The sequence below is a fragment of the Aethalodelphis obliquidens genome, unplaced genomic scaffold (genome assembly GCF_003676395.1).
Source record: "Aethalodelphis obliquidens isolate GAN/ISIS:26980383/991018 unplaced genomic scaffold, ASM367639v1 scaffold17, whole genome shotgun sequence".
Taxonomy (NCBI): Eukaryota; Metazoa; Chordata; class Mammalia; order Artiodactyla; family Delphinidae; genus Aethalodelphis; species Aethalodelphis obliquidens.
The window spans coordinates 11,521,657-11,548,309 of record NW_020837961.1 but is presented as its reverse complement, the minus strand read 5'-3'; the positions used below and the strand labels follow the sequence as shown (position 1 = coordinate 11,548,309).

The 26,653-nt window shown below is 39.1% G+C and overlaps 1 protein-coding gene and 1 pseudogene across 2 annotated transcripts in view; both read right to left on the bottom strand.

The window, feature by feature from the left end:
- Positions 1-26,653, bottom strand: part of GRID2 (glutamate ionotropic receptor delta type subunit 2) — a 1,355,750-nt gene that overhangs the window by 519,655 nt on the left and 809,442 nt on the right. For both annotated transcript variants that reach the window (XM_027116924.1, XM_027116925.1), the window contains 2 exons: positions 22,223-22,384; positions 2,936-3,055 (listed from right to left, as the gene is read on the bottom strand). In XM_027116924.1, coding sequence (XP_026972725.1) covers positions 2,936-3,055; positions 22,223-22,384 — 282 coding nt within the window. The remainder of the gene's footprint in view (positions 1-2,935; positions 3,056-22,222; positions 22,385-26,653) is intronic.
- Positions 16,348-21,018, bottom strand: LOC113625924 (DNA replication licensing factor MCM4 pseudogene; annotated as a pseudogene).

The following is a 26,653-nucleotide window of genomic DNA, read 5'->3' as shown; positions in this document are numbered from 1 at the left end:
AGGGAAATAAAAACAAAAATGAACAAATGGGACCTAATGAAACTTAAACTTTTGCCCAGCAAAGGAAACCATAAACAAGATGAAAGGACAACCTTCAGGATAGGAGAAAATATTTGCAAACAAAACAACTGACAAAGGATTAATCTCCAAAACATACAAGCAGCTCATGCAGCTAAGTATCAAAAAAACAAACAACCTAATCCAAAAATTGGCAGAAGACCTAAATAGATATTTCTCCAAAGTAGGTATACAGATTGCCAAGAAATACATGAAAGGATGCTCAGCATCACTAATCATTAGAGAAATGCAAATCAAAACTACAGTGAGGTATCACCTCACACCAGTCAGAATGGCCATCATCAAAAAGTCTACAAACAATGAATGTTGAAGAGGGTGTGGAGGAGAGGGAACCCTCTTGCACTGTTGGTGGGAACGTTGGTTGATACAGCCACTACGGAGAACAGTAATGGAGGTTCCTTAAAAATCTAAAAGTAGAACTATCATATGACCCAGCAATCCCACTACTGGGCATATATCCTGAGAAAACCATAATGCAGAAAGAGACATGTACCACAATGTCCACTGCAGCACTATTTACAATAGCCAGGACATGGAAGCAACCTAAGTTTACACTGACAGAAAAATGGATAAAGAAGATGTGGCACATATATACAATGGAATATTACTCAGCCATGAAAAGAAACAAAATTCAGTTATTTGTAGTGAGGTAGATGGACCTAGAGTCTGTTATATGGAGTGAACTAAGTCAGAAAGAGAAAAACAAATACTGTATGCTAACACATATATGTGGAATCTAAAAAAAAAAAAAAAAAACGTTACTGAAGAACCTAGTGGCAGGACAGGAATAAAGACACAGATGCAGAGAATGGAGTTCAGGTCATGGGGAGGGGGAAGGGTAAGCTGTGACAAAGTGAGAGAGTGGCATGGACATATATACACTACCAAATGTAAAATAGATAGCTAGTGGGAAGCAGCCGCATAGCACAGGGAGATCAGCTCAGTGCTTTGTGACCACCTAGAGAGGTGGGATAGGGAGGATCGTAGGGAGACACAAGAGGGAGGAGATATGGGGATATATGTATATGTATAGCTGATTCCCTTTGTTATAAAGCAGAAACTAAAACAGCAATGTAAAGCAATTATACTCCAATAAAGATGTTAAAAAAAAAACAAAACACAAAATATAACCCAATAGGAAAATGGCCAAAGGACCTGAATGGGCAATTAACTCAAAAAGAAACCCAAGGAGCAAACAAATGCAGAAGATGCAGAATCTTTTTATAATAACAGAAATGCAAATCGAAATAAAAAGATATACCATTATACACTGAATAACTTAATAAAAATTTAAAAGTGTAACAAAACCAACATTTAGTGCAATTTGAATTTGTAGCACTGATGGAGGTATATAAATTGGTAAATATCTATGAAAATAGGTTTGAGATTATCTAGTAAAGTTCAGTGTATGTTTTCTTGTATTGCAGCAATTCTACTCCTGGATACAAATCCTACAGAAATACATGCACAAGTACAAGAGAATATATCCAAGATATACGTCTAAGAATATTCATAATATCATTGCTTATGATAGCCTAAAAGCAGAAACAGACCACAGCAAGTTGTGACACATTTATACATAAAAAAATGATACAGCAATATAAATGATTAAACAACTTCATGTAACAACAAGAATGCATAACACAAACACAACGAGGAATATAAAAAGCAAGAAGAAAGAATATATACTATATTGTGTCCATTGATAAATTGAAATATCAGAAAAACAAATATGTAATGATGCACACTTAGGTGATAAAATTATACTAAAATGTAAAGAAATTAATATCATAAATTTCAGACTAACAGTGATACTACTGAAAAGGGAAGTCAGGGATGTCAACAAGAAGTATAATGGGGGTTTTAGGATGCTTGATATGTTCTACTTCTTTACCATAGTAGTTGGTGTTTCCTTTACAATAATTCACTAAACTATCCTTGTGCTTTATGTAGTTTTCTGTATGTTTGCTATGTTTCACTATAAAACAATTAAAAACACATTAAGATAGTTTCAACTTCTCTAGCATAAATTTACCAAGAGGTTTATATTGCTCATTAGAATAACTCTAAATTTCAATTTATATAAACTTTTCTGCATCCTACACCTTAGCACTGGAAAGAAACATCTACTGAAGACTCTACTTTCAATGCAGCCAACTTTATACAGTTACAGATTTATAGCTATGAACTCTGTATGCACACTCAATTAACTTAGGTTTTTCCCTACCCAAAATATATAAAAATGGCAAATCAGAACTGTAGAAAAGTCATTTCTCCAGGGTTTTTACATTTCTCCTTAAGAAAGTTATTGGCCCAGTATTTCATGAAACATCCTTTATTGGCGCTCAACTTCTTACATGTGATCTGTAGTATAAAACAAGAGTCCATGTCCTGCAAACCATTTTCTTTTCTACTTATTACACGGCATAGATGCTGAAATACTGTAATGTCACATTTTATAGTAAACTTTCCCTCTTAATATATAAAATTTATCAAAGCTCTTATTCTGATTTTGTGCATGTTACAAGCTAAAAACCAAGTAGCTATGCATTGCATAAATATTAAATTCACTAGTTTATAAAAATTAGTATTATAATGAATGGAAGATTATGCTAGCTCCGTAGGCAATGATCGGTTTAATTTTTTCCCTTTATTCTAAGGCACAGATACAATTTATTGATTAATACTTCTGATAAGTATGTAAGGTCATCTAAATGCCTAATTCTTCCCCCTCTTCTTCTCTCTCAAACTACAGTACAGACTTTAATGCATACCGTGATTGTATTGCATGGAGAACAATCAAACAAAACCATATTACTATAGGAAAAAGAAAATTTATCAATGTGTCTGGTCTTACTTTGCGAACACCTCGGCCAAGCTCTTCTCCATAGTTGGTTCCAAGAATTTCAAAGTGGACATTGGGATTGCCTCCATTTTCTCCAAATTCTAGCTCTCCAGTCAACCCACTAACTCCACCCTAAAGGAGAGAAAAGATACTGATGTAAGATTTTTGAAGATGTAAAATAATAATAATAGGAAGTTCTAGGAACACAATTTTCATCTGCAAAATAAATGTTTTTTCAAGCATGCAATTATTAACAGGATATTTTTAATAGATACACAGCATTAATAGGAGTACAGTTGAAAGTAGCCTTGAGTATCACTTAATCCAATCCCATCCACTCTACAGAAAATGAAATTTTGACGCAAAGAAGCAAATTGTACTCAAAATGCCATGTATGAACTGAGACTAAATCCAGGCTAGGATTTTTGCCTACATATGTTGTGACATGCATGGATCTATTAGTGAAAAAACAAGATACTTCCAGAGACCATAGAACGTACTCTGGAAACAAGTTTTGACAATACTCTTTCTCCAGCACAATTCCTTTCTAATTTAATCTAAAATTATGTCTGGAAATCTTAAAAGCCATAGTTTTTAACTTATTGGAGGTTTGTTTTTCCTCCTTTAAATATCTTTTTCAAATTAAAATATCTAAATTAGTCTTGAAGTCTGTTTTTGATCTTAAATAGTAGTTCTAGCTGTTGTGATTCCTTGGGAATTTCCAAGTTTCATCTTTCATTCAACATGACAGATGTTCATTTTCCCAACAGATGGCAATATAGGTAATACTTCTCTCTTTCTTGTTTACCATTCTTTTCTCAGTTTAGTTTATCAGCCTTCACATTATTTAGGATTTTACAAATGAAAATAACATTGTGAGTCATGCTCTACTAAAGTATTTCTAACTTAGAATTTTGGCATGATAATCACATATATTTGGACAAATTACCTCAGTTTGTAAATTGCTTCCATTATCACCTCTGTGATGTTGATACTTAAATATATCTCATTTGCCATAACCTGTAACTCAACCTCTAGTCTTTTTTGGCAGGTATTATGCTGTCTGCTATATCTCCTACTTCATCTGTGTCTTATAGCCCATCACAAGACACTGAGTTCATAACAGCCATTCAAACAAATTAGTCCTTATTCATTAATGTCAATATTTAATCTATTTCATTTTTGTAACAGTAATAATCAACAAAACTGATCCTCTACTGTTATTTTCTAATAAGATAGCTTCTCTTTTATTATCCAGTTTTATTAATAAAGATATATTGAATTTGAAATATCTGTGCTCTTCTCATATGTGAGTAAACAGTCAATGCATGGATTTTGAAGTCAGACTTCCTGGATTTGATCAATGGCATCAGAATCTACTAGCTGTACAAACCTGGCTAAGTCATTTAATTTCTCTATGCCCCCATTTTACATCTGTTAAATGGCAAAAATAATAGTCTCTACCCCAGAAAATAATTATGTCTTATAATACAAGTAAATATAGAAGAGTGTTTCATAAATTATGAGAGCTTAATTACTATCACCATCATCATCATCATCTCCATGATTATTTCATTCTTTAATTTTGGAAGGTTTCTAGTTCTACTAGAAATTATAGGCATGCTTCTCCGTCTTTTGTTTTTTTTTAACTAAAGTTTACAAGGGTTGCAAAATTTCATTATATGCTTGAATATTTACAGGCTTTGGAAAATGTTTTTGTAAATCTGACTCAATTATATTTCATTGATTAGTATTTGGGGAGAAAAAGATTTATTAAAGCAGCTGGTCTAGGATCTATTCCCCCATTTTCTGGTGTGTGTGTGTGTGTGTGTGTGTGTGTGTGTGTGTGTGTGTGTGTGTGTGTGTGTGTGTGTGTGTGTGTGTGTGTGTGTGTGGTAGAGGGAGCAGCCCAGGGGGAGGAAAAAAAAAAGGAGGTAAATGAGTCTAATGCCCTTGTCAACTGGAATCCCAGGTAAAGAGATTAGTAATGTTTACTAGGAAGAAGAGTCTTATCTATAAAAGCCCTTAGCAGTTTGTCCCGGCCTAAAGAATTATTATTAGTAGTTGTTAATTGGAGTAGTAAACAAACTCTGAATCTATGGATTAATGGTTTATGGCTCCCTGGAAAATGTCCTAAAGCTTTACACTTTCTAGGGCAAAAATGGAGATGTTTCATAATGTAAATGCTCTCTCTGTTTTGTAGGTAAGCCTACAAAATCTTTTTTGGAGACAGAATGTGCATGTATGTCCAATGTGGGAAGAAAGGGCTTGGGGGGCGGGGGAGCATACAGAATTTCCAATAATCTCTTTCTCCTTTGTGCTTCTTAATTGCCTGTGTCTGATATGGGTGAACTATCTCATTCTTGTACATGAATCTGATCCTGAACGTTCACTCAGTACTAATATCTCAAGGAACCCAATTTTCACTTAAGATTTTAAAGACTGGGTTAAGTATAGTGGATCTTATTATCATAAATATGTCTAAATGGCAAATTCTGTAGGAGTTTGACAAATATAGCTTATATTACTACACATAGTTCAAACTACTGGTATTAAGAAATCCTTTTAGAAGCACTTCTCTTGTCCTCAAAATTACACATTTACCTCAGTAATATCTCCAATTATATCAGAATCTTACATTTCTGACTTAGTATTTTATTTCTAGGAAAAGGAGGAAAGATATTGTGTATCAATATGATTGCTACATTGCAAAAATGCTATACTCCTGAAAATTTTAAACTTTAACCACTAGACTGCCTGGCACTGTATTATTATTATTGTTCCCCATCAATACTCATATGGCCACCCTGGGCCAATGTCTTTTCTTTGGCTTACATCTGGTACCTAGCAACTCAGTCCACTTAATCCACATTGCACATGATAAAAAAAAACCATAAATCAGGGAACCTGCATTTAGTTTACTGTGGCTCCACTTCTCTTTTTCACCTTTTTGACTTCATAATTGATCTTCTTTATGCTGTATTTTCTCTTTTTTCAAGGTGTTAGTGCTATTTCTTATTTTTTAACATCTTTATTGGAGTATAATTGCTTTACAATGGTGTGTTAGTTTCTGCTTTATAACAAAGTGAATCAGCTATACATATACATATATCCCCATATCTCCTCCCTCTTGCGTCTCCCTCCCACCCTCCCTATCCCACCCCTCTAGGTGGTCACAAAGCACCGAGCTGATCTCCCTGTGCTATGCAGCTGCTTCCCATTACCTATTTACATTTGGCAGTGTATACATGTCCATGCCACTCTCTCAGCAGTGTGAGGTGATACCTCATTGTAGTTTTGATTTGCATTTCTATAATGATTAGTGATGTTGAGCATCCTTTCATGTGTTTGCTGGCAATACGTATATCTTCTTTGGAGAAATGACACTTTTGGTCTTCTCCCCATTTTTGGACTGGGTTGTTTGTTTTTTTGATATTGAGCTGCATGAGCTGCTTGTATATTTTGGAGATTAATCCTTTGTCAGTTGCTTCATTTACAAATATTTTCTCCCATTCTGAAGGTTGCCTTTTCATCTTATGATTTCCTTTGCTGTGCAATAGGTTTTAAGTTTCATTAGGTCCCATTTGTTTATTTTTGTTTTTATTTCCCTTTCTCTAGGAGGTGGGTCTAAAAGGATCTTGCTGTGATTTATGTTATAGAGTGTTCTGCCTATGTTTTCCTCTAAGAGTTTTAGAGTGTCTGGCCTTACATTTAGGTCTTTAATCTATTTTGAGTTTAATTTTGTGTATGGTGTTAGGGAGTGTTCTAATTTCATTCTTTTACATGTAGCTGTCCAGTTTTCCCAGCACCACTTATTGAAGAGGCTGTCTTTTCTCCATTGTATATTCTTGCCTCCTTTATCAAAAATAAGGTGACCATATGTGTGTGGGTTTATCTCTGGGCTTTCTATCCTGTTCCATTGATCTATATTTCTGTTTTTGTGCCAGTACCATACAGTCTTGATTACTGTAGCTTTGTAGTATAGTCTGAAGTCAGGGAGCCTGATTCTTCCAGCTCTGTTTTTCTTACTCAAGATTGCTTTTGCTATTCAGGGTCTTTCGTGTTTCCACACAAATTGTGAAATTTTTTGTTCTAGTTCTGCGAAAAATGCCATTGGTATTTTGATAGGGATTGCACTGAATCTGTAGATTGCTTTGGGTTATATAGTCACTTTCACAATGTTGATTCTTCCAATCTAAGAACAGGGTATATCCCTCCATCTTTTTGTACCATCTTTAATTTCTTTCATCAGTATCTTATAGTTTTCTGCATACACATCTTTGGCTTCCTTAGGTAGGTTTATTCCTAGGTATTTTGTTCTTTTTGTTGCAATGGTAAATGGGAGTGTTTCCTTAATTTCTATTTCAGATTTTTCATCATTATTATAGAGGAAGGCAAGACATTTCTGTGCATTAATTTTGTATCCTGCTACTTTATCAAATTCATTGATTAGCTCTAGTAGTTTTCTGGTAGTGTCTTTATGCTGGTAGATTCTCTATGTATAGTATAATGTCATCTGCAAACAGTGACAGTTTTACTTCTTTTCCGATTTGGATTCTTTATTTCTTTTTCTTCCCTGATTGCTGTGGCTAAAACTTCAAAAACTATGTTGAATAATAGTGGTGAGAGTGGGCAACCTTGTCTTGTTCCTGATTTTAGAGGAAATGGTTTCAGTTTTTCACCATTGAGAACAATGTTGGCTGTGGGTTTGTCATATACAGACTTTATTTTGAGGTAAGTTCCCTCTATGCCTACTTTCTGGAGGGTTTTTATCATAAATTGGTGTTGAATTTTTTGAAAACTTTTTCTGCATCAATTGAGATGATCATATGCTTTTTATTCTTCAATTTGTTAATGGTGTTAATGGTGCATTACATTGATTGATTTGAGTATATTGAAGAATCCTTGCATTCCTGGGATAAAACCCACTAGATCATGGTGTATGATCCTTTTAGTGTACTGTTTGATTCTGTTTGCTAGTATTTTGTTGAGGATTTTTCCATCTATGCTTAACAGTGATATTGGTCTGTAGTTTTCTGTTTTTTGTGACATCCTTGTCTGGTTTTGGTATCAGGGTGATGGTGGCCTTGTAGAATGAGTTTGGGAGTGTTCCTCCCTCTGCTCTATTTTGGAAGAGCTTGAGAAGGATAGATGTTAGCTCTTCTCTAAATGTTGACAGAATTCACCTGTGAAGCCATCTGGTCCTGGGCTTTTGTTTGCTGCAATATTTTTAATCAGTTTCAATTTCAGGGCTCATGATTGGTCTGTACATATTTTCTATTTCTTCCTGGTTCTGTCTCAGAAGGTTGTGCTTTTCTAAGAATTTGTCCATTTCTTCCAGGTTGTCCATTTTATTGGCATTTAGTTGCTTGTAGTAATCTCTCATGATCCTTTTTATTTCTGCAGTGTCAGTTGTTACTTCTTTTTCATTTCTAATTCTATTGATTTGAGTCTCCTCCCTTTTTTTCTTGATGAGTGTAGCTAACGGTTTATCAATTTTGTTTATCTTCTCAAAGAACCAGGTTTTAGTTTTATTGATCTTTGCTACTGTTTCCTTCATTTCTTTGTCATTTATTTCTGATCTGATCTTATGATTTCTTTCCTGCTGCTAACTCTGGGGGTATTTTTGTTCTTCTTTCTCTAACTGCTTTCTATGTAAAGTTAGGTTGCTTTTTTGAGATGTTTCTTGAGGTAGGATGGTATTCCTATATACTTCCCTCTTAGAACTGCTTTTGCTGCATCCCATAGGGTTTGGGTCGTCGTGCTTTCATTGTCATTTGTTTCTAGGTAGTTTTTGATTTCCTCTTTGATTTCTTCAGTGATCTCTTGGTTATTAAGTAGTGTATTGTTTAGCCTCCATGTGTTTGTATTTTTTACAGATTATTTCCTGTAATTGATATCTAGTCTCATAGTGTTGTGGCTGGAAAAGATACTTGATACAATTTCAATTTTCTTAAATTTACCAAGGCTTGATTTGTGACCCAAGATATGATCTATCCTGGAGAATGTTCCATGACCACTTTAGAAGAAAGTGTATTCTGTTGTTTTTGGATGGAATGTCCTATAAATATCAATTAAGTCCATCTTGTTTAATGTATCATTTAAAGCTTGTGTTTCCTTATTTTCATTTGGATTTCATTCTGGTGGATGAGGCTGGATCTTGTCTTTCTGGTGGGCAGGACCGCATCTAGTGTTGTGTTTCGGGGTGTCTGTGACCTTATCATGATTTTAGGCAGCCTCTCCGCCAATGGGTGTTTTTTTTTTCCTGTCTTGCTAGTTGTTTGGCACAGGGTGTCCAGCACTGTAGCTTGCTGGTCATTGAGTGGAGCTGGGTCTTAGTGTTGAGATGGAGATCTCTGGGAGAGCTTTCGTTGTTTGATATTATGTGGAGCCGGGAAGTCTCTGGTGGACCAATGTCCAGAACTTGGCTCTCCTACCTCAGAGGCACAGGTCTGACACCCAGCTGGAGCACCAAGACCCTGTCAGTGACACGGTTCAGAATAAAAGGGAGAAAAAAAGAAATAAATAAATAAAAATAAAATAAAATAAAGTTATTAAAATAAAAAATAATTATTAAAAATTAAAAACTAGTAAAGACAAGAAAAGAAGAAAGAGGAGAGCAACCAAACCAAAAAACGAATCCACCAATGATAACAAGCGTTAAAACTATACTAAAAAAAAAATAATAATAAATAAATAAACAGATCCATAGGACAAATGGTAAAAACAAAGCTACACAGAGAAAATCACACAAAGAAGCATACACATACACACTCACAAAAAGAGAAAGAGGAAAAAAATATATATATCGTTGCTCCCACAGTCCACCTCCTCAATTTGGTCTGATTCGTTGTCTATTCAGGTATTCCACATTTGCAGGTACATCAAGTTGATTGTGGAGATTTTCTCCGCTGCTCCTGAGGCTGCTGGGAGAGATTTCCCTTTCTCTTCTTTGTTCTCACAGCTCCTGGGGTTCAGCTTTGGATTTGGTCCCATCTCTGCGTGTAGGTCGCCTGAGGGCGTCTGTTCTTGGCTCAGACAGGATGGAGCTAAAGGAGCCGCTGATTCGAGGGCTCTGGCTCACTCAGGCCGGGGGGGGGGGGGGGGGGAGGGGGGGGCACGGAGTGCCGAGGCGCGCCGTGCATTCTCCGGGGGAAGTTGTCCCTGGATCCCGCGACCCTGGCAGTGGCAGGCTGCACAGGTTCCCGGGAGGGGAGGTGTGGGTAGTGACCTGTGCTCGCACACAGGCTTCTTGGTGGCGGCAGCAGCAGCGTTAGCGTCTCATGCCCGTCTCCGGGGTCCGCGCTTTTAGCCGCAGCTCACGCCCGTCTCTGGAGCTCCTTTAAGCGGCGCTCTGAATCTCCTCTCCTCCCGCACCAGGAAACAAAGAGGCAAGAAAAAGTCTCTTTCCTCTTCGGCAGGTCCAGACTTTTCCCCGGACTCCCTCCCGGCTAGCCGTGGCGCACTAACCCCCTGCAGGCTGTGTTCACGCCGCCAACCCCAGTCCTCTCCCTGCAGTCCGACCATAGCCGGAGCCTCAGCTCCCAGCCCTGCCCGCCCCGGCTGGTGAGCAGACAAGCCTCTAGGCCTGGTAAGTGCCAGTCGGCCCTGATCCTCTGTGCGGGAATCTCTCCGGTTTGCCCTCCGCACCCCTGTCTGTGGCTGCGCTCTCCTCCGCGGCTCCGAAGCTTCCCTCCTCTGCCACCCGCAGACTCCGCCCGCGAAGGGGCTTCCTAGTGTGTGGAAAGCTTTCCTCCTTCACAGCTCCCTCCCACTGGTGCAGGTCCCGTCCCTATTCTTTTTCTTTTGCCCTACCCAGGTACGTGGGGAGTTTCTTGCCTTTTGGGAGGTCTGAGGTCTTCTGCCAGCATTCAGTAGGTGTTCTGTAGGAGTTGTTCCACGTGTAGATGTATTTCTGATGTATTTGTGGGGAGAAAGGTGATCTCCACGTCTTACTCTTCCGCCATCTTGAAGATCTCCCCCTATGCTGTATTCTTAATGAGCTGTTAGCCTGTGTAATTAGTAAAATCTTCTCTCACGTGGATATAAAGGGTGCTTGAGAGGTCAGTATTTCAAGCAACTAAACCCTTTAACTGAAGCTCCTTCTTATCTGTCTCAGACTTAACCTCTCTGATATTTGCTTGCCTAAAAATATTCCCATGTGTTTGAGCTTTTTTTTTGTTTTCATCTATCCTCAGCTCAACACTGAAATCACAGCCTTGGTATAAATGTGTGCTGGCCAGGTGGTGATGAGCAGTCATTATCTTTGTGCATGCATAGTTGCAGTTTTTTAAAAAATCTCTTGATACAGCTGATTCTAAACAAAATAAGCTAATGGGACATTGATAGTATGAATAACACATATAGTTTTTAAATGTCCATTAAATTGACAGTAATAATTGCCTCCAGAGTAAACCTTTTGAAAAATACCATGTAAACTGGTTTAGATTTCATCCTACACACTCTGTATAGAAATACCAGTGGGTATCAAATATGAAAAGAAGAAGAGAAGAAAAATAAAAAGAGTAGATCAAAGGTCAGGAATAATTTACCACTGGATAATCAGTTCCTGAAAAGGCAGAAGTTTGATGTTCCCTTACGGATAGGATAAGATGGAAAAAAGAAGAAAGAAAATTTCCTAAGTATTTGTTTCACTCTCTTTATGAGGCAGAAGGATTTATCCCTATATTTGAAACTGCAAAGTAACTGAGAGATACTTTTGGAAGATCATATAGATCAAATATTAATGACACTTGTCTAATTTCCTTATACATATTCCTAGGTTCCTTGCAACCTGCAAACATGCTTGGTAATTAAGGATACCCCGTTAAATAAACATAAGCCCAGCAAGACTGTGAACACACTGGGAGACGCCTGACTCAGCAGTGTGCCCTGATGCCCTCATGTTTCATAAGTTAATTTCAGTGAGAAAAATCCCTGAGAGAAAGAAGACACTACATTTTATACCCAGAAAAGAAATATAATTTGTAGATAAATACTAGAATACACTATGCCAAAAAATAAAAAGGAATAAAAACATAAAACTTAATTTGTGTAAAATGTTTAGGAAAACTTGAGTTGCCATATAACATTTATATGTGTGTGTATGTGCATACAGATATATACATACATATTTACAAATATACATATATACTCAAATATTCATTCATAATAGAAACTTGAAGCAAACTGAGCAGGAAATAAGAAACTACTAACATTTTGGTCATGCTGTCTATATCTCAGAGAATAAGAAACTGAGGCCCAGACAACTAGTTATTTGAGGAACCTGAACTGAAGCCTCCTTCTTGTGCCTCATACATTTTCCTCTAGACGACGTAAGCTGCGTGTCCAATATAACACATGCATATCACAGTGATTGCTCAAAAAATGTATGTGGAACTAAACTAAATTAAAATTGACACCATTTTACCCACTTTATGATTCAAATGCCCTGAATTTGAGGATACACTGAAGAGTCCACAAGAAGACTATTCCAAGGTCATTGACTATATTTTCAAAGCTCTTGTGGCAAAAAGTTTATTTGCACACATTTTTGTCAAAAGGCTATCTTATATTCCAAGTCAATACTGTTTCTAGTAAGACACATTATGTTTTCCTAAATGTTCGCTCTGTCCTTCAGGTTTATAATTCTAAATGGTACATAGTGCTTAACACGAAAAGCAAAGTAATATATTTATATTACTCTAAGTATACAATTTAAAAAAAAAATCAACAAGGGGAGATCAATCAAGACAAAGGAATAAGAAGATATAGAAGTCACCTCTCCCCACGAACACATCAAAAATACATTTACATGTGGGACTATTCTCACTGAAAACTAACTGGAAAATGGTAGAAAGACTCTGATACAACCAAGGCTATAAGAAAGATTTCACATGTAATTGGGTAGAAGAGCAGAGAAATTATCAGGTTAGGACCTGTGACCATGGGAGGGGACTCACAGGAAAAGGGAGGTTACATGGGCAGACATCCTCCCTGGGGCATGGGCAGTTCAAGTCACATATTGGGCTCCACAGGCCTGAGGTCTGACAAAAGGCAGAAAAGCCCTCTTGGCTGGTTGGAGGGCTACTGAGACTAACAGGGGGGCTGTGGGAAGCCTGAACTCAGCTCGTGAAGAGTGTGCATCCTCCGGCTTGCTCCTGAGGCAGCGTGGAGAGGGCAGAGTGAGACCGCAATAGTGGCTGCCGGGTTTTCTGCGACCAGCCTAGCATCTGCCCCAGCCTGAGCCTCTCGATTGTTCCAGCCTTGCTTATTTCATGTCACAGCTCTGCACTGGATATAGGGCTGCCAAGACTGAGGAAAGTGGTAGACCTTGGAACACAGAGGTGACTCAGATCTGGGGCAGCATCTGGGCAGGGAGGGGGCAGCCATTGCTGGCACTACACAGGCAGCACACCAGAGACAGCCTGGACCTCTGTCTATAGCCAACCTTCTGCAGCCCATGCCCCATCATGAGCTGAGAGCCCACATGGGCCCCTATTGCTCCAGCACTGCTCTCCTCTGGGGCAGGGGTGCCAAAGCTGAGAGAGGGGAGAGCACATACTTGAAGGGAATGGAGCCACCTTGTACCCAAATTTCAGGGCTTCTGTTCCAGCAACTTTGGATCTGACCCCATCCCCAATCCCCCATCCCCCTACCAGCACACCATGAGGAAAAATGTGACTTGCATTCATGTCAAATCCAGCTCTCCCACCAAAGGCACTGGGCACACACAGACTATACACGGATGCTCCCATGTAAGGACACTCCTTGAAGACTGCAATAGGTCACTGTTTCCCCTAAATTCATAGAGACAGAGAAAGTTAAGCAAATGAGAAGACAGAGGAATTGGTCTCAACTGAAAGAGCAAGAGAAAACCCCTCAAAAATACATAATAAAACAGAAATAAACAATTTACCAGATAAAGTATTTAAAGCATTAATGACAAGAATGGTAACTGAATTAGGGAAAAGAGTAGAAGAACACAGAATTTTAACAAGGAACTAGAAAATATAAAAAAGAACCAATCCGAACTGAAGAATAAAATAACTGAAATGAAAAACACACTAAAAGGAATATATACAAGACTAAGTACTACAGAAGAAAGCATAAGTAATCTGGAAGTTAGATAATGGAAATCACTTGATCAGAACAGTGAAAAGAAAAACAAATTTAAAAATTAGAATAGGTTAAGAGATCTCTGAGATAACATTGAGTGTACAACATTTGCATTATAGAGGTCCCAGAAGAAAGGAAAGAGAAGGGGTTGAAAATGTATTTGATGAAACTATGGCTGAAAACTTCCCAAACTTGAAGAAAGAAACAGATATCCATGTACAGAAAGAACAGAGGGTACTGAATAAGATGTATCCAAACAGACGCATACCAAGACATATCATCATTAAAATGGCAAAACTTAAACAGAGAATTTTAAAGACAGAAAGAGAAAAACAAAGAGGCATATACAATGGAACCCCCATAAGGCTATCAGCTGATTTTTCTACAGAAATGTTGCAGGCCAGAAGGGAGTGGCATGATATATTTAAAGTACTGGAGGGAGACCTTCAAGGTGGCAGAGGAGTAAGACGTGGAGATCACCTTCCTCCCCACAGATACATCAGAAATACATTTACATGTGGAACAACTCCTATAGAACACCCACTGAACGCTGGCAGAAGACCTCAGACCTCCCAAAAGGCAAGAAACTCCCCACGTACCTGGGTAGGGCAAAAGAAAAAAGAAAAAAAACAGAGACAAAAGAATAGGGACGTGACCTGCACCAGTGGGAGGGAGCCGTGAAGGAGGAAAGGTTTCCACATACTAGAAGCCCCTTCGCAGGCGGAGACTGCGGGTGGCGGAGGGGGGAAGCTTTCGGAGACGCGGAGGAGAGCGCAGCAACAGGGGTGCTGATGACAAAGCGGAGAGATTCCCGCACAGAGGGTCAGGGCCAACCGGCACTCACCAGCCCGAGAAGCTTGTCTGCTCACCCGCCGGGGCGGGCGGGGCTGGGAGTTGAGGCTCGGGCTGGTCGGAGCGCGCAGGGAGAGGACTGGGGTTGGCGGCGTGAACACAGCCTGAAGGGGTTAGTGCGCCAGGGCTAGCCGGGAGGGAGTCTGGGAAAGAGTCTGGACCTGCCGAAGAGGCAAGAGACTTTCTTGCCTCTTTGTTTCCTGGTGCGGGAGGAGAGGGGATTCAGAGCACCGCTTAAAGGAGCTCCAGAGACTGGCGTGAGGCGCGGCTAACAGCGCGGAAACCAGAGACGGGCATGAGATGCTAAGGCTGCTGCTGCCGCCACCAAGAAGCCTGCGAGCAAGCACAGGTCACTCTCCACAGCTACCCTCCAGGGAGGCTGTGACCTAAATAGACCTAAACAGACATTTCTCCAAAGGAGATATACAGATTGCCAACAAACAGATGAAAGGATGTTCAACATCCCTAATCATTAGAGAAATGCAAATCAAAACTACAATGAGGTATCACCTCACACCAGTCTGACTGGCCATCATCAAAAAATCTACAAACAATAAATGTTGGAGAGGGTGTGGAGAAAAGGGAACCCTGTTGCACTGTTGGTGGGAATGTAAATTGATACAGCCACTATGGAGAACAGTATGGAGGTTCCTTAAAAAACTAAAAATAGAACTACCATAGGACCCAGCAATCCCACTACTGGGCACATACCCTGAGAAAACGATAATTCAAAAAGAGTCATGTACCACAATGTTCACTGCAGCTCTATTTACAATAGCCAGGACATGGAAACCACCTAAGTGTCCATCAATAGGTGAATGGATAAAGAAGATGTGGTACATATATACAATGGAATATTACTCAGACATAAAAAGAAACGAAACTGAGTTATTTGTAGTGAGGTGGATGGACCTAGAGGCTGTCCTACAGAGTGAAGTAAGTCAGAAAGAGAAAAACAAATATCTTATGCTAACACATATATATGGAATCTAAAAAAAAAAAAAAAAGGTTCTGATAAACCTATGGGCAGGACAGGAATAAAGACACAGACATAGAGAATGGACTTGAGGACACAGGGAGGGGGAAGGGTAAGCTGGGACAAAGTGAGAGAGTAGCACTTACATATATACACTACCAAATATAAAATAGATAGCTAGTGGGAAGCAGCTGCGTAGCTCAGGGAGATCAGCTGGTGCTTTGTGACCACCTAGAGGGGTGGGATAGTGAGGGTGGAAGGGAGACACAAGAGGGAGGAGATATGGGGATGTATGTATATATATAGCTGATTCACTTTGTTTTACAGCAGAAACTAACACAACATTTTACAGTAATTATACTCCAATAAAGATGTTAAAAAAAAGGAGAAAGAATTTCTTTCTGTTGGCCCATATGCCATACACATATATGGAAGCAAAGTCAGTGCCCAAGTGCAGAGGACCTGAACACTCAGAGCTTCAGAGCAAGCGAGCAGTTTTTCCAATCACTGTCAAAAAGTCATCTTCAGCCAAGGCACATGGTGCTTTGTCAAATATATCTTTGGTAATGGCTATGTCAGATTGTTCCCAAACATCTTCAAAAAGTTGTGGGCGCTTTAGGGCTGATGTCTTACTCTTAGATAAAATAAGTTTTTTTCAGTGCTTCAGCTAACTCTTCTTTCCATTTAGGAGAGATGGCACTCATTCCTGTAGTAAGAATCGATATGTCTACAATGCCAGTCTGGGGGTTAGTAGCAGACTGCTTACAGCCTCTCTATAGAGGTCTGTATCTTTGCTTCAACTTTATTTGAATATCATACTTTAGCATGGGCTTCTGCTAAGCCATTTTAACGATTCCAGCTTTGGAGGGTATGCAGAAACCATTCCTCCTCTACTTGAGCTTTGGTGACAGCCTGGCTGGCTTCCTGACTCAACCTAGGCATCCAGTGCTGTGACAGCGGTCCTTTAGCACTGCCGTATCCATGAACTCCTCTTTCACATGCTCCCTGCTCGAGCGGTACACAGCCACGAGGTGGTGAGCCAGATGCCTGCCACAGGTTTCATCCTGAGGTCGAGCATGAGGAAGATGGAACCGAACCTGGGTAATAAGGTGTGAAGTCGCTGGATATTTTCAAAGGTGGTATTTATTAGCGTTACACTAAGACTCAATAGAATTTGCTGCTGTCAGGACACATGTGCACGCATTGAGCTTGCAAATAACCCCAGCCATTGTGGTAAGGAGAGTTAGCTGTTCCCTGGCTTCAAGCAACACTGGTCTTGTACTTTGATTCATCTTTTTAAGTATCAATACAGTAGATGCCACTGTCACTAAGGATAAGGGCACCAGTCTGCAGGACCAGCTGCCTCCTTTTGGGGTCTTTCACATATACTGTTAGGCTGACTGCTCTGAAGCCCTTCCCAGGTGCATACTGGTCCCAGGGTACCAGGTTGTATACACATTGCAGGAGCTGGGACTTGCTGGTCCCAGGGTCACTGCACAGCAGGACGTTGATCTCAGCATGAAATCTGCCTTTTCCTGTTTGACTAAAATCCTTCCCTGTTCCCCAGAAAAGCTGAAGCAAGTTTCCCTTTTTGAAACCTTCCTGTTCTTAAGTGCTTGGACCTGAGGCTGAAGCAAGTCTCTCATAAATGTCTGGTTTTCTGGAAAGTTTCTTAAGTAATTCCACATGCTTCTCTGAAAAAAAAAGTTTGTTTTACTTCTTCATCTCCTTTGTGCAGACGTTTTGCATCCATTTTCTGATAATGAATGACATCAATGAGGGTTCTGTAGACAGACTTCACATTACTCACCATTGGGCTGATTCAATAGGAACAGCTGGATAAATGCCTGTGATATTCACTCTGTCCCCAAGATGAATCTTGTCAACAATGTCATTGTGACCAAAAGGATGACAGCATGAGGCATCTGCCCTGCAGGCATATTTTCAGGAGACTCTTGGAGTTTGATCATCTGTTTATCAGAGAACGTGACAAGCAGTCCTGGGTCAGCACCACACTGTGGGTGGTATGGCAGCATGCCCATACTCTGACAAGGTCCATCTCCACTAGGAGGGCACACCTGGCACTGGAAGAAGGCCCCATGCATCTCTGGAATCAGCTGGGACACCCTGATCATCATCACGTTGATGGTGATGAGCTGACTGACGTCTTCTGGATTCAGGTTTCTCATATTCTTCATCTCCAATACACTGAATGGTCCTATCGTATCTGATGTTCTAAGATTGAGTCAGGTAACTGTCAAAGATCTCCTCAAGAGTCATATTAAAAGTCAGGATAACTTCCAGTGGGAAGCAGATGAACTGTCTATTCAGATTTTTGTCATATGATTTTATGTGTTCACAGTTTACATTTAAAAATGGCTTCCCGATAATATTAGTTTTTCCAAGTAACTGCATGTACGGAGGCTCAGCAATATCTACGGCAGTATTTTCTTCTTCTTTAAGCCAGAGAGTCAATAAAATCTCTGCAAATTTGTTTTGCAGGTTTCCATATTTACATCTGTTCCTCAAATCAGAAGTTTTTGGCCTAGAAACTGCTCACTGGCCACTCTATCTTCTATTGCTGGCCCATACTGGAAATCCACCTGCAGAACGTTTTGTGCAGAACCCAGGTCAGGCCTCTGCCTCATGGGTGTGCCCCTAACAGCACTGCTTGGAGTTCTCTCTATCCAAGAGCTGAGAGTGCCACATGTCAGTGGTGAACTGACAACAAAATCAAGAGGAATCACTGAAGAATGCATCACAGGAGAGCTGGATAATAATGTGTCCGGTGCAGCGGGGCTCTGCAGGTCAGCTCCAGGCCTGGTCAGCATCATCTGCAGCTTTCCCGCAGAGGTAGAATCCTGGCCTCGTCATCTCTGACATGGAGATGCCCTGGCTTTCTCACTTGCAGCAGAGGAAGTTGGCCACCTCCAAAGCCCACAGGGCTCCAGATGCACCTGGCAGGTTGTGCTCCCAGATGCCCCAAGAAAATTTTTTTAAAGGTTTAAAAAGTTATAAAGTATTACAATTAAGTGATGACAATTTTTTGAAGATGATATCAATATCTACTTGAAAAACACACGGGAATAAACTACAAAGAAAGAAGTAAGAATCTGGAGTTTAGTAACAAGTTGATCAGGTCAGTCACAAAATGTATCAAACACCAATAACTTCCTCATGTACCTACAATGACTAGTTCAAAAATATAGTGGAAACATATCCTATTTATGATAGTGTGCACAAACACATGTATACACGCACAGATGCGCATACTCAAAACCCTACAAAATTTCAGGAATAAATACAATGAAAACATGTATGAAGAATACTCTAAATCTTTTCTGAGGGTTATAAAAAGATAACTATATAGATAGACACCATGTCCATTCATGGACATCAATTCTTTGTACTCCTTGCATTAGTACATAGGCTTTGTAAAGTGTATAGAGCATGCTCAGAATATAGGAATGCAGTGGTTACTTGAATGTAATTAAGAATTTTATCACTAGAATATTCACATTGTAATAAAGAGCCTGACCTCATTTGTGAGGTCTGGCTGCTGACTTTTTTTTTTCTTTTGCGGTACGTGGGCCTCTCACTGGTGTGGCCTCTCCCGTTGCGGAGCACAGGCTCCGGACGCTTAGGCTCAGCGGCCATGGCTCACGGGCCCAGCCGCTCCGCGGCACGCGAGATCCCCCCAGACCGGGGCACGAACCCGCGCCCCCCGCACCGGCAGGCGGACTCCCAACCACTGCACCACCAGGGAAACCCTGACTTCTTTTTAAGCCTTGCTTTTCCTTTCTTATTTGGCTCCACATACGGACAGGCTGATTAAGAAAGCCCATCCTGCACCTCCTTCTTTAACACCCCTGGGAAATTTAAGCCTCAAAAATCTCCAGCCCACATAAATGGGAACTTTTCTTAGCCCCATCCCTAACCACTGAAATGCCCAGCCCATTCACAGTGCTTTGCTCAAGCCAGCCTGGGCCTGCATGGGCCCACTCTGCTTTCCCCAGGAGTCCCTGGGTGAGTAGCACACTTTTTCTCAAATTCTCTTGTTTTGTGAAGTGTCATCAGCCTGGACATCCAAATGGGATAACCAAGACACTCAGAGGAGGCAAAGTAATATGATGGGAAAAACTTAATTCCGTTTTTTTTTTTTTTTTTTTTTGCGGTATGCGGGCCTCTCACTGCTGCGGCCCCTCCCGTTGCGGAGCACAAGCTCCGGACGCGCAAGCTCAGCGGCCATGGCTCACGGGTCCAGCCGCTCCGCGGCATGTGGGATCCTCCTGGACCGGGGCACAAACCCGCGTCCCCTGCATCAGCAGGCGGACTCTCAACCACTGCGCCACCAGGGAAGCCCTTAATTCCGTTTTTAAGGGCAATTTGAAATGTGAGAAAAAAATAATGAAATAGAACATTTGCAATCAAACATAGCATTCAAACATTGTCTCTAGATACACAGAATGGATATATTCCTTTAAAAAGTGCCACCGGGTTGAAAGTTTACAGGAGAAAAATATGCAAATATTCTCCCAAAATAAAATTTCATAATTATCATATGAAATCATTGTTTTGATTATAAATTTAACAACATTTTACACATTGAATTGCTCCATAAGAAATACCTACATATTATAGTGTCTCTCTTTCCCTCCTACTGATACTTTCACTAAATAAATATCTCCTAAGCAACCTCCCAAACAATTATTCTGTCTTTGTGAGACAGCTTCCGAAGAATGAATATATTCAGGTTCCTGCATACTAGACACACCATGAATTAATAAATTGGCAGGATCAGAACCATGTTCAACAATCTCCCTTGGATTCATACCTGCCAACTCTCTACATAGATTGAGCTGGGGGATTTTGGCAACACCTTGAGCTTAGATTTGACTTACTCATTTTTCAGTTGAAAAATCCTCCTCTGCCAATATATTCAATACATTTAATTCTCAAGCACCTCTGTTGATAAGAGCCTAAATTCTCATTAAAGTGATTCTTCTGCAAAGAGGATACAGTACCAAGAGGAAGATCCAGGCTTTTCTCTATTTGAAACATTTTTCCCTCTACTTCCTGGTTTTTGTACATCTAGCTCCCTTTTAATGTTAATTTTTAGATTTTTCTCTGGCATTTCTAAATACTTCATATTTCATTTGACTAGCTATTTCTCTTAACTATTTCAGGAGAAAAAGGCAAACACATGCAGAAAGAAAAAGGATGCATAAAATGAAGAATATGAACTTCCAAACGGCTGTCTCCTTTGTGTAAAGGGTACAGGAGAAATTTGTTTGTTTTATTAATCATTTCATTTTAAATCCAAGAAGCTGTGTGAGACAAATGGAAAATGCCAGCAAGGATGACATGACAAAGAGGCTAATAAACTGCAGGATGCTTATACCTTTGAGAGGAGCTAAACAACATTATGTGAATGGAGCAGGTAGCTGAGCCAAAGCAGGTCACAGCCAGGCTAAATACCACATTGAAAGTGAAGAAGAAGAATGCCATCAAGTACCCCAAATAGTTCACAAATGCTGTAAAAGATTAACTGTTTATGAATATTTTTGTTGTCAGGTAAATTAAAGATCATCACATCCAATGTCTTACCATGCATCATCTAACTGAAAAACACCTAGGTCTAGTGTTTATTTTTTTCAGTGGATGGTGTAGTTTAAAGAAAAATAAATAAATAACTTTTTGTATCTTGTGACAGGTACCAAAATAATTTGAGCATCTCTGACCCTAATGATATAATGAAAGTACATTAAAATATTTCAACAACTAATTTTTTACCTGCATAAAATTTCCTTATAAATAAATAAGGGCTCCCTGTTTCATAGACGTATATGATTTTCTGACCTTGATTTTTTAAATATTTCATTTACCTATTACAGTGTTTTGTGCTTTGAATAGGCAGCAACATTAGTGAAAAATCCTACTAAAAGACATCTCATTAAACAATGACTTCTTGTTCCTCCTTGCATAAAAATTAGGAAGAGTGAAATGCTAGTCAGACTTGCGGTTGCCAAGGGGGAGGGGGTGTGGTGGAGGGATGGATTGGGAGTTTGGGATTAGCAGATGTAAACTATTATATATAGGATGGGTAAACAGTAAGATGCTATTGTTTAGCACAGGGAACTATATTCAATATCCTGTGATAAACCATAATGGAAAAGAATATTAAAAAAGAATGTCTATATGTGTATAAGAGTCACCTTGCTGTACAGCAGAGACTGGCACAATACTGTAATCAACTATACTTCATTAAAAAAATAAAATTAACAACAACACAAAAAAACTAATGGATGAATAAATAAAAAATAAAAAAAAAAGAAATGCTAGTCAGAAATTACCTTCTTGATGGTCTCCAGCATGGAACGCCCTCCCTGCCAGGGCTTGGAGTTCTTTCTGATACATGACAAACTAGCCATACTGTGCCACTTTCGGTCCTCCAGCTTCTTATGAAAAGCATTAGCAAGCAGAAGCACCGTGTCATATATGTAAAGGTTTGAAATCTGAAAAGACATTAGACAGTAATCATTAGAATCATTGATGCCAACCATCAAGAACAAGGAGAAAGTCATCAGCTCAGTTGCTTCCATTCACAGATAGTTGGTTTACTGGGTTATTATTAAGCAGAAGGTTTCTTCTTTCATTTCCTGGGCAATTTTGTTATTGAGAATGAAGTCTTGTCTGATTGTATGCCCCAATTGCTTTTTCAGCTTATTTAGTTGTGAAAGAGAAGATAAAAAAGAGAAGTTTCGACAGAGCCAGGCTGTTAGTGTCAGACCTTAGAAAATCAGTAGTCCTTATTTCTTTCTGAGGAGGTAAGGATCTAAGGGCTTAAGACTGGAAGGGCAAACTGAACAATACGTTTTCTGAATATGTCAAGTTTTTGCATTCTGGTTATTCAGACGGAGAAATATCAACTTGATCTTACATAGAAGATGAGTGTCATAGGTGCAAAAAAAAAAAGGAAGCAGACATCTGCCTGTACATTTGTGCCTCTGGAGATAAAGTAATGAAAAAAGTGAGAGGAAACAGCACCATTCATAAACATTACAATGAGCAAGGGTCTATACAAAGTAATATACATGTGCATTGCAATTAATTAACATGACAAATATCATAAGCTATTCACTGTGAATGTGTGTTTACATTAACTCTTTCTTCTTCTAATGTAATCATGTTATCTTCCCTCTATATAGATTTAAAATGAATTATACACATGTTTGATAAGCTGTATTGCACTCTTACAGTTAAGTCTTGCCAGAACCAGTATCCTCACTGTTAATTACCGATGGTGTTTATTTTTCAAATAAATTATAAACAATATTTTAAAAATACAGACACCAAGAGATATCCAAGGTCAATAACAGAGGTTAAATAATATAACAATGTTATATTATTTCCTCTTTGAAGGAAAACTCTAATAGAAAATAAAAAAATAAGAACTCAGCTATAAAAATTAAATCCATTTTAAGCAATTTTCTCAGATTTTTAAATCTTGTTATCACATTTTTTTCCTGCAAATAAAGGGGACAGTACTTTGATTACCCTTTCCTTATAATTAATCATGAAGGAATCTTATGAAATTTTCTGTCCACAACACAGCATGGTACTAAGCTTCAACTATTAGGATGCTGAAAGTTTGATACTAGGAACAACTGTTAATAAGCAGTTCCTAACAGTGCCTTTTGAGTTTTCTTTCAAAGCTAGGTAAATCCACTCGTGCTTGTAGACCTTTCTTTAAACAGACTTTGAACCCTCTTATGCACTAAGGGAAATTCCAGTTTGTTCTTTATAAGTAAATATTAGGATAGGATATTCTCATTCTCACCACCCCCTACCCCGCTACCCAGCCACCAGGTAATTACTAGAGGGACTAGGAGGGATGGTGCGATTGGCAATGAATGAAGAGTGAGACTTGATGTTAAAAGTACCTGATGAATCAAACTTCATCTGAATTAGACTATGAAGACCCCGAAGGTAAACCTAGACGAAACATGATGGATGAGTGAGCTGTACCCAAAAATCCAGAGCAAATCTTTTGATGCTTTCTCAATAATATGCAATAATCTGGCCTTTTCTGACCTCTCCTGCACCACTGCCTCCAACTCGCTTGTTCTTAGCAACCTAGCTTTATTTTGTTTCACCCTCTGACTGATTTCTTTAAGTGTGTAGATGAGACAGTTGTGGGAGCGTCCTCTGATGTCTCTTTATCTTTCTCCATCTAGTTAACTTCCTCTCGTATTCAATTCATGGGTCACAAGCTGGGTGAATCCTATCCTGACAACTTCTCCGGATTCTCCCCACTCCCAGTCTAGGTGGGCAGTCCTCATTTTATCTCCCATACCACTTGGTGCATACCTCTATCGAAGCATATCATAATGCTAAGATTTTTTAAACTCTGCTTTTCACACTAGAATATGGGTGCTTTCTGGACAAGGGCTCATATTGTTTCCCCTTTGTACTTTTGTTTCCCTTATTTTTTATTTCCTTTTGACTTAGCCTAGAGCCTAGCATATATTTGGTTTTTCATACACTGTTGTCAAGGAAAAGAAGTCAAAGAAAGCCGAGTTTAACATCAGGTAGGTTTAACAGAAGTCAAGATAAGAGAGACCTGCCAACCTGGCTTCCATCCAAACCTGACACTTCTTGTGGCACAGTTTCCTTTGCACACCATAAAGCACGCGCTTTAGCATCCATGACGGGCTTAAAGCTGAGTGCCTTGTACTCGGTATGTGACAGGTGTTTTCAACAAATCACTACCTCTCCTCATTTCCCCACTACCTAAACTGCAGGATCAAAAGGGAGTGATGACATTCTCTGAGTTTTCTATTACCCCTTCTTTTACTTCTTTCTCAGGCAAGTACCTATTCTCTTTTGAGGTTCGTGTTCATTTCTATGCCATATGTCACAGCCCCTTTCTGCCAGCACCTACTGACCTCTTGGTCACTCTTTATTCACGACTCCTCCCTCACAGTGATCCCAAACTGCCTCCTTATATTTAAAAAAGGTCACTTCAATTTCAACACAGATGACCTTCACTTCTACTCTGGCCATGACCAACACAAATGACTATTTACTAGACCCAAATGAACAACTCCTCTAACATCTTAAACTCCAGTATCCCCCCAGTCGACCAATCATTTTTCTCTACCTACTGTTACTACACTTGTTTTCTGACTTCACTGACCATGGGCACCAACCTCCTCTACATGCCAACCTTTCGATATCTGACACCTCCTTTGTCTTGCCCTGAAACATCCTCTTTCCTTCCGTTGTTTATCATCTGGTATTATTTCTAGGCTGCTCATCATCTCCGCATTCTTCCTCTGTCCTTCTCTTATTTTTCAGTGTTTCTGTCGAAAGTTTAGTACCCAGAACTAACACATTATTGCAGATGTGAGCTGACTAGGAGAAAGTAGTATAAGACGCTGTCTCTCTTGATCTTAGCCAAATGCTTCTAACATAGAGACCAAGATTACATTAGAGTGGCTTGGAGCAAATATGACTTCTGCTATACTCAAGTCAAGTTTGCCTTCGTCTTAACAGCCTTAAACTGTCAAACCAGTTCTCATCCATCTAGACTGTCTGTAATCGACTTTGAACCTATACTTTATCTCTGTCATATTTCAATTTTTAGGCATATTACTCAGTGAATATTAACAACTTGAATCTTGATAATGTAACACAATGTAAGCTTTCTCTCCTAGCTTTATGTCATTTACAAATCTGAGAGGCATACTTGATTCATTTTCATTTGTGTAGTTATAAACATTTTGAAAATATTAGGTCCAAGGACAGACTCTTTGGGTGACCACAGAGAATTCCTTGCACCTCAAGAGTAAAATATTTATCAGCATGGTTTGAATATTCCTCTAGTTCCATACTTCTCAAATTGAGGGTAAGAGAAGCTCTGGTGAAAAGTTGTAGGTATTAAAGATACTCAAAGCTACAGAATACATCTGGGGCATGTTCTATGCTTATCAATTTTGCTTATCAATTTGGAGAGAAAACAAAGTAATTTAACTGCTAAATTATTTGAAATATTACTTTTAATTTCAAAGAAACTCATATGTTTTATAACTTTTAAAGATAATAATGAAACTTTAATACATTTTGAACTTTTAAAAAAATCTGAAGCCAGAGTGTTTACCATCTTCTCTTCTTAGGAGGCTTTGGTGAAAATGTTTGAATGACATCAACTTATTTAGACTTTTTAATGTCTTCCCATAAGGATTTCATAAGGAAATTTGTAAACACTGCATTAAAATCAATATACAATAAATAGATTTATGACATTCTCCCAATCTAAAAAAAATATTAAGTAGGACTTAGTCTGGCAGTGTTTGCTCTTAAGGAAGTCCTATTATCTTATTTGAAGTTCCCCAAACCATATGTTTAATAATATAGTCTACAATTTATCCAAATATTAATTTTAGTATGTTAAACTCTGGTTGTCAGATTATTTTCCTTCCTTTTGAAAATTGGGACAATTACCAATGTCTTGTACTTGGGTTCTCTTCTCAAGTACTTTTCTAAGTTGCAATATTGTGATCATATCTACTGGTTTATTTACTGCTCTGAGCAATTATTTCTCAGGCCTCATTTTAGAGGAGTAAGGTATACTCTAACCATCTGCAAACCCCTGCTCCTTCTAAACCAGCGATTTACTTTTCTTTTAATGACTTTAATCTTTCCAATTTGAGGACACTGTTTCCCTAGATGGAGAAAACAGAAGCAAAAGGATTTGAATATTTCTATTTTCCCTCCATTGG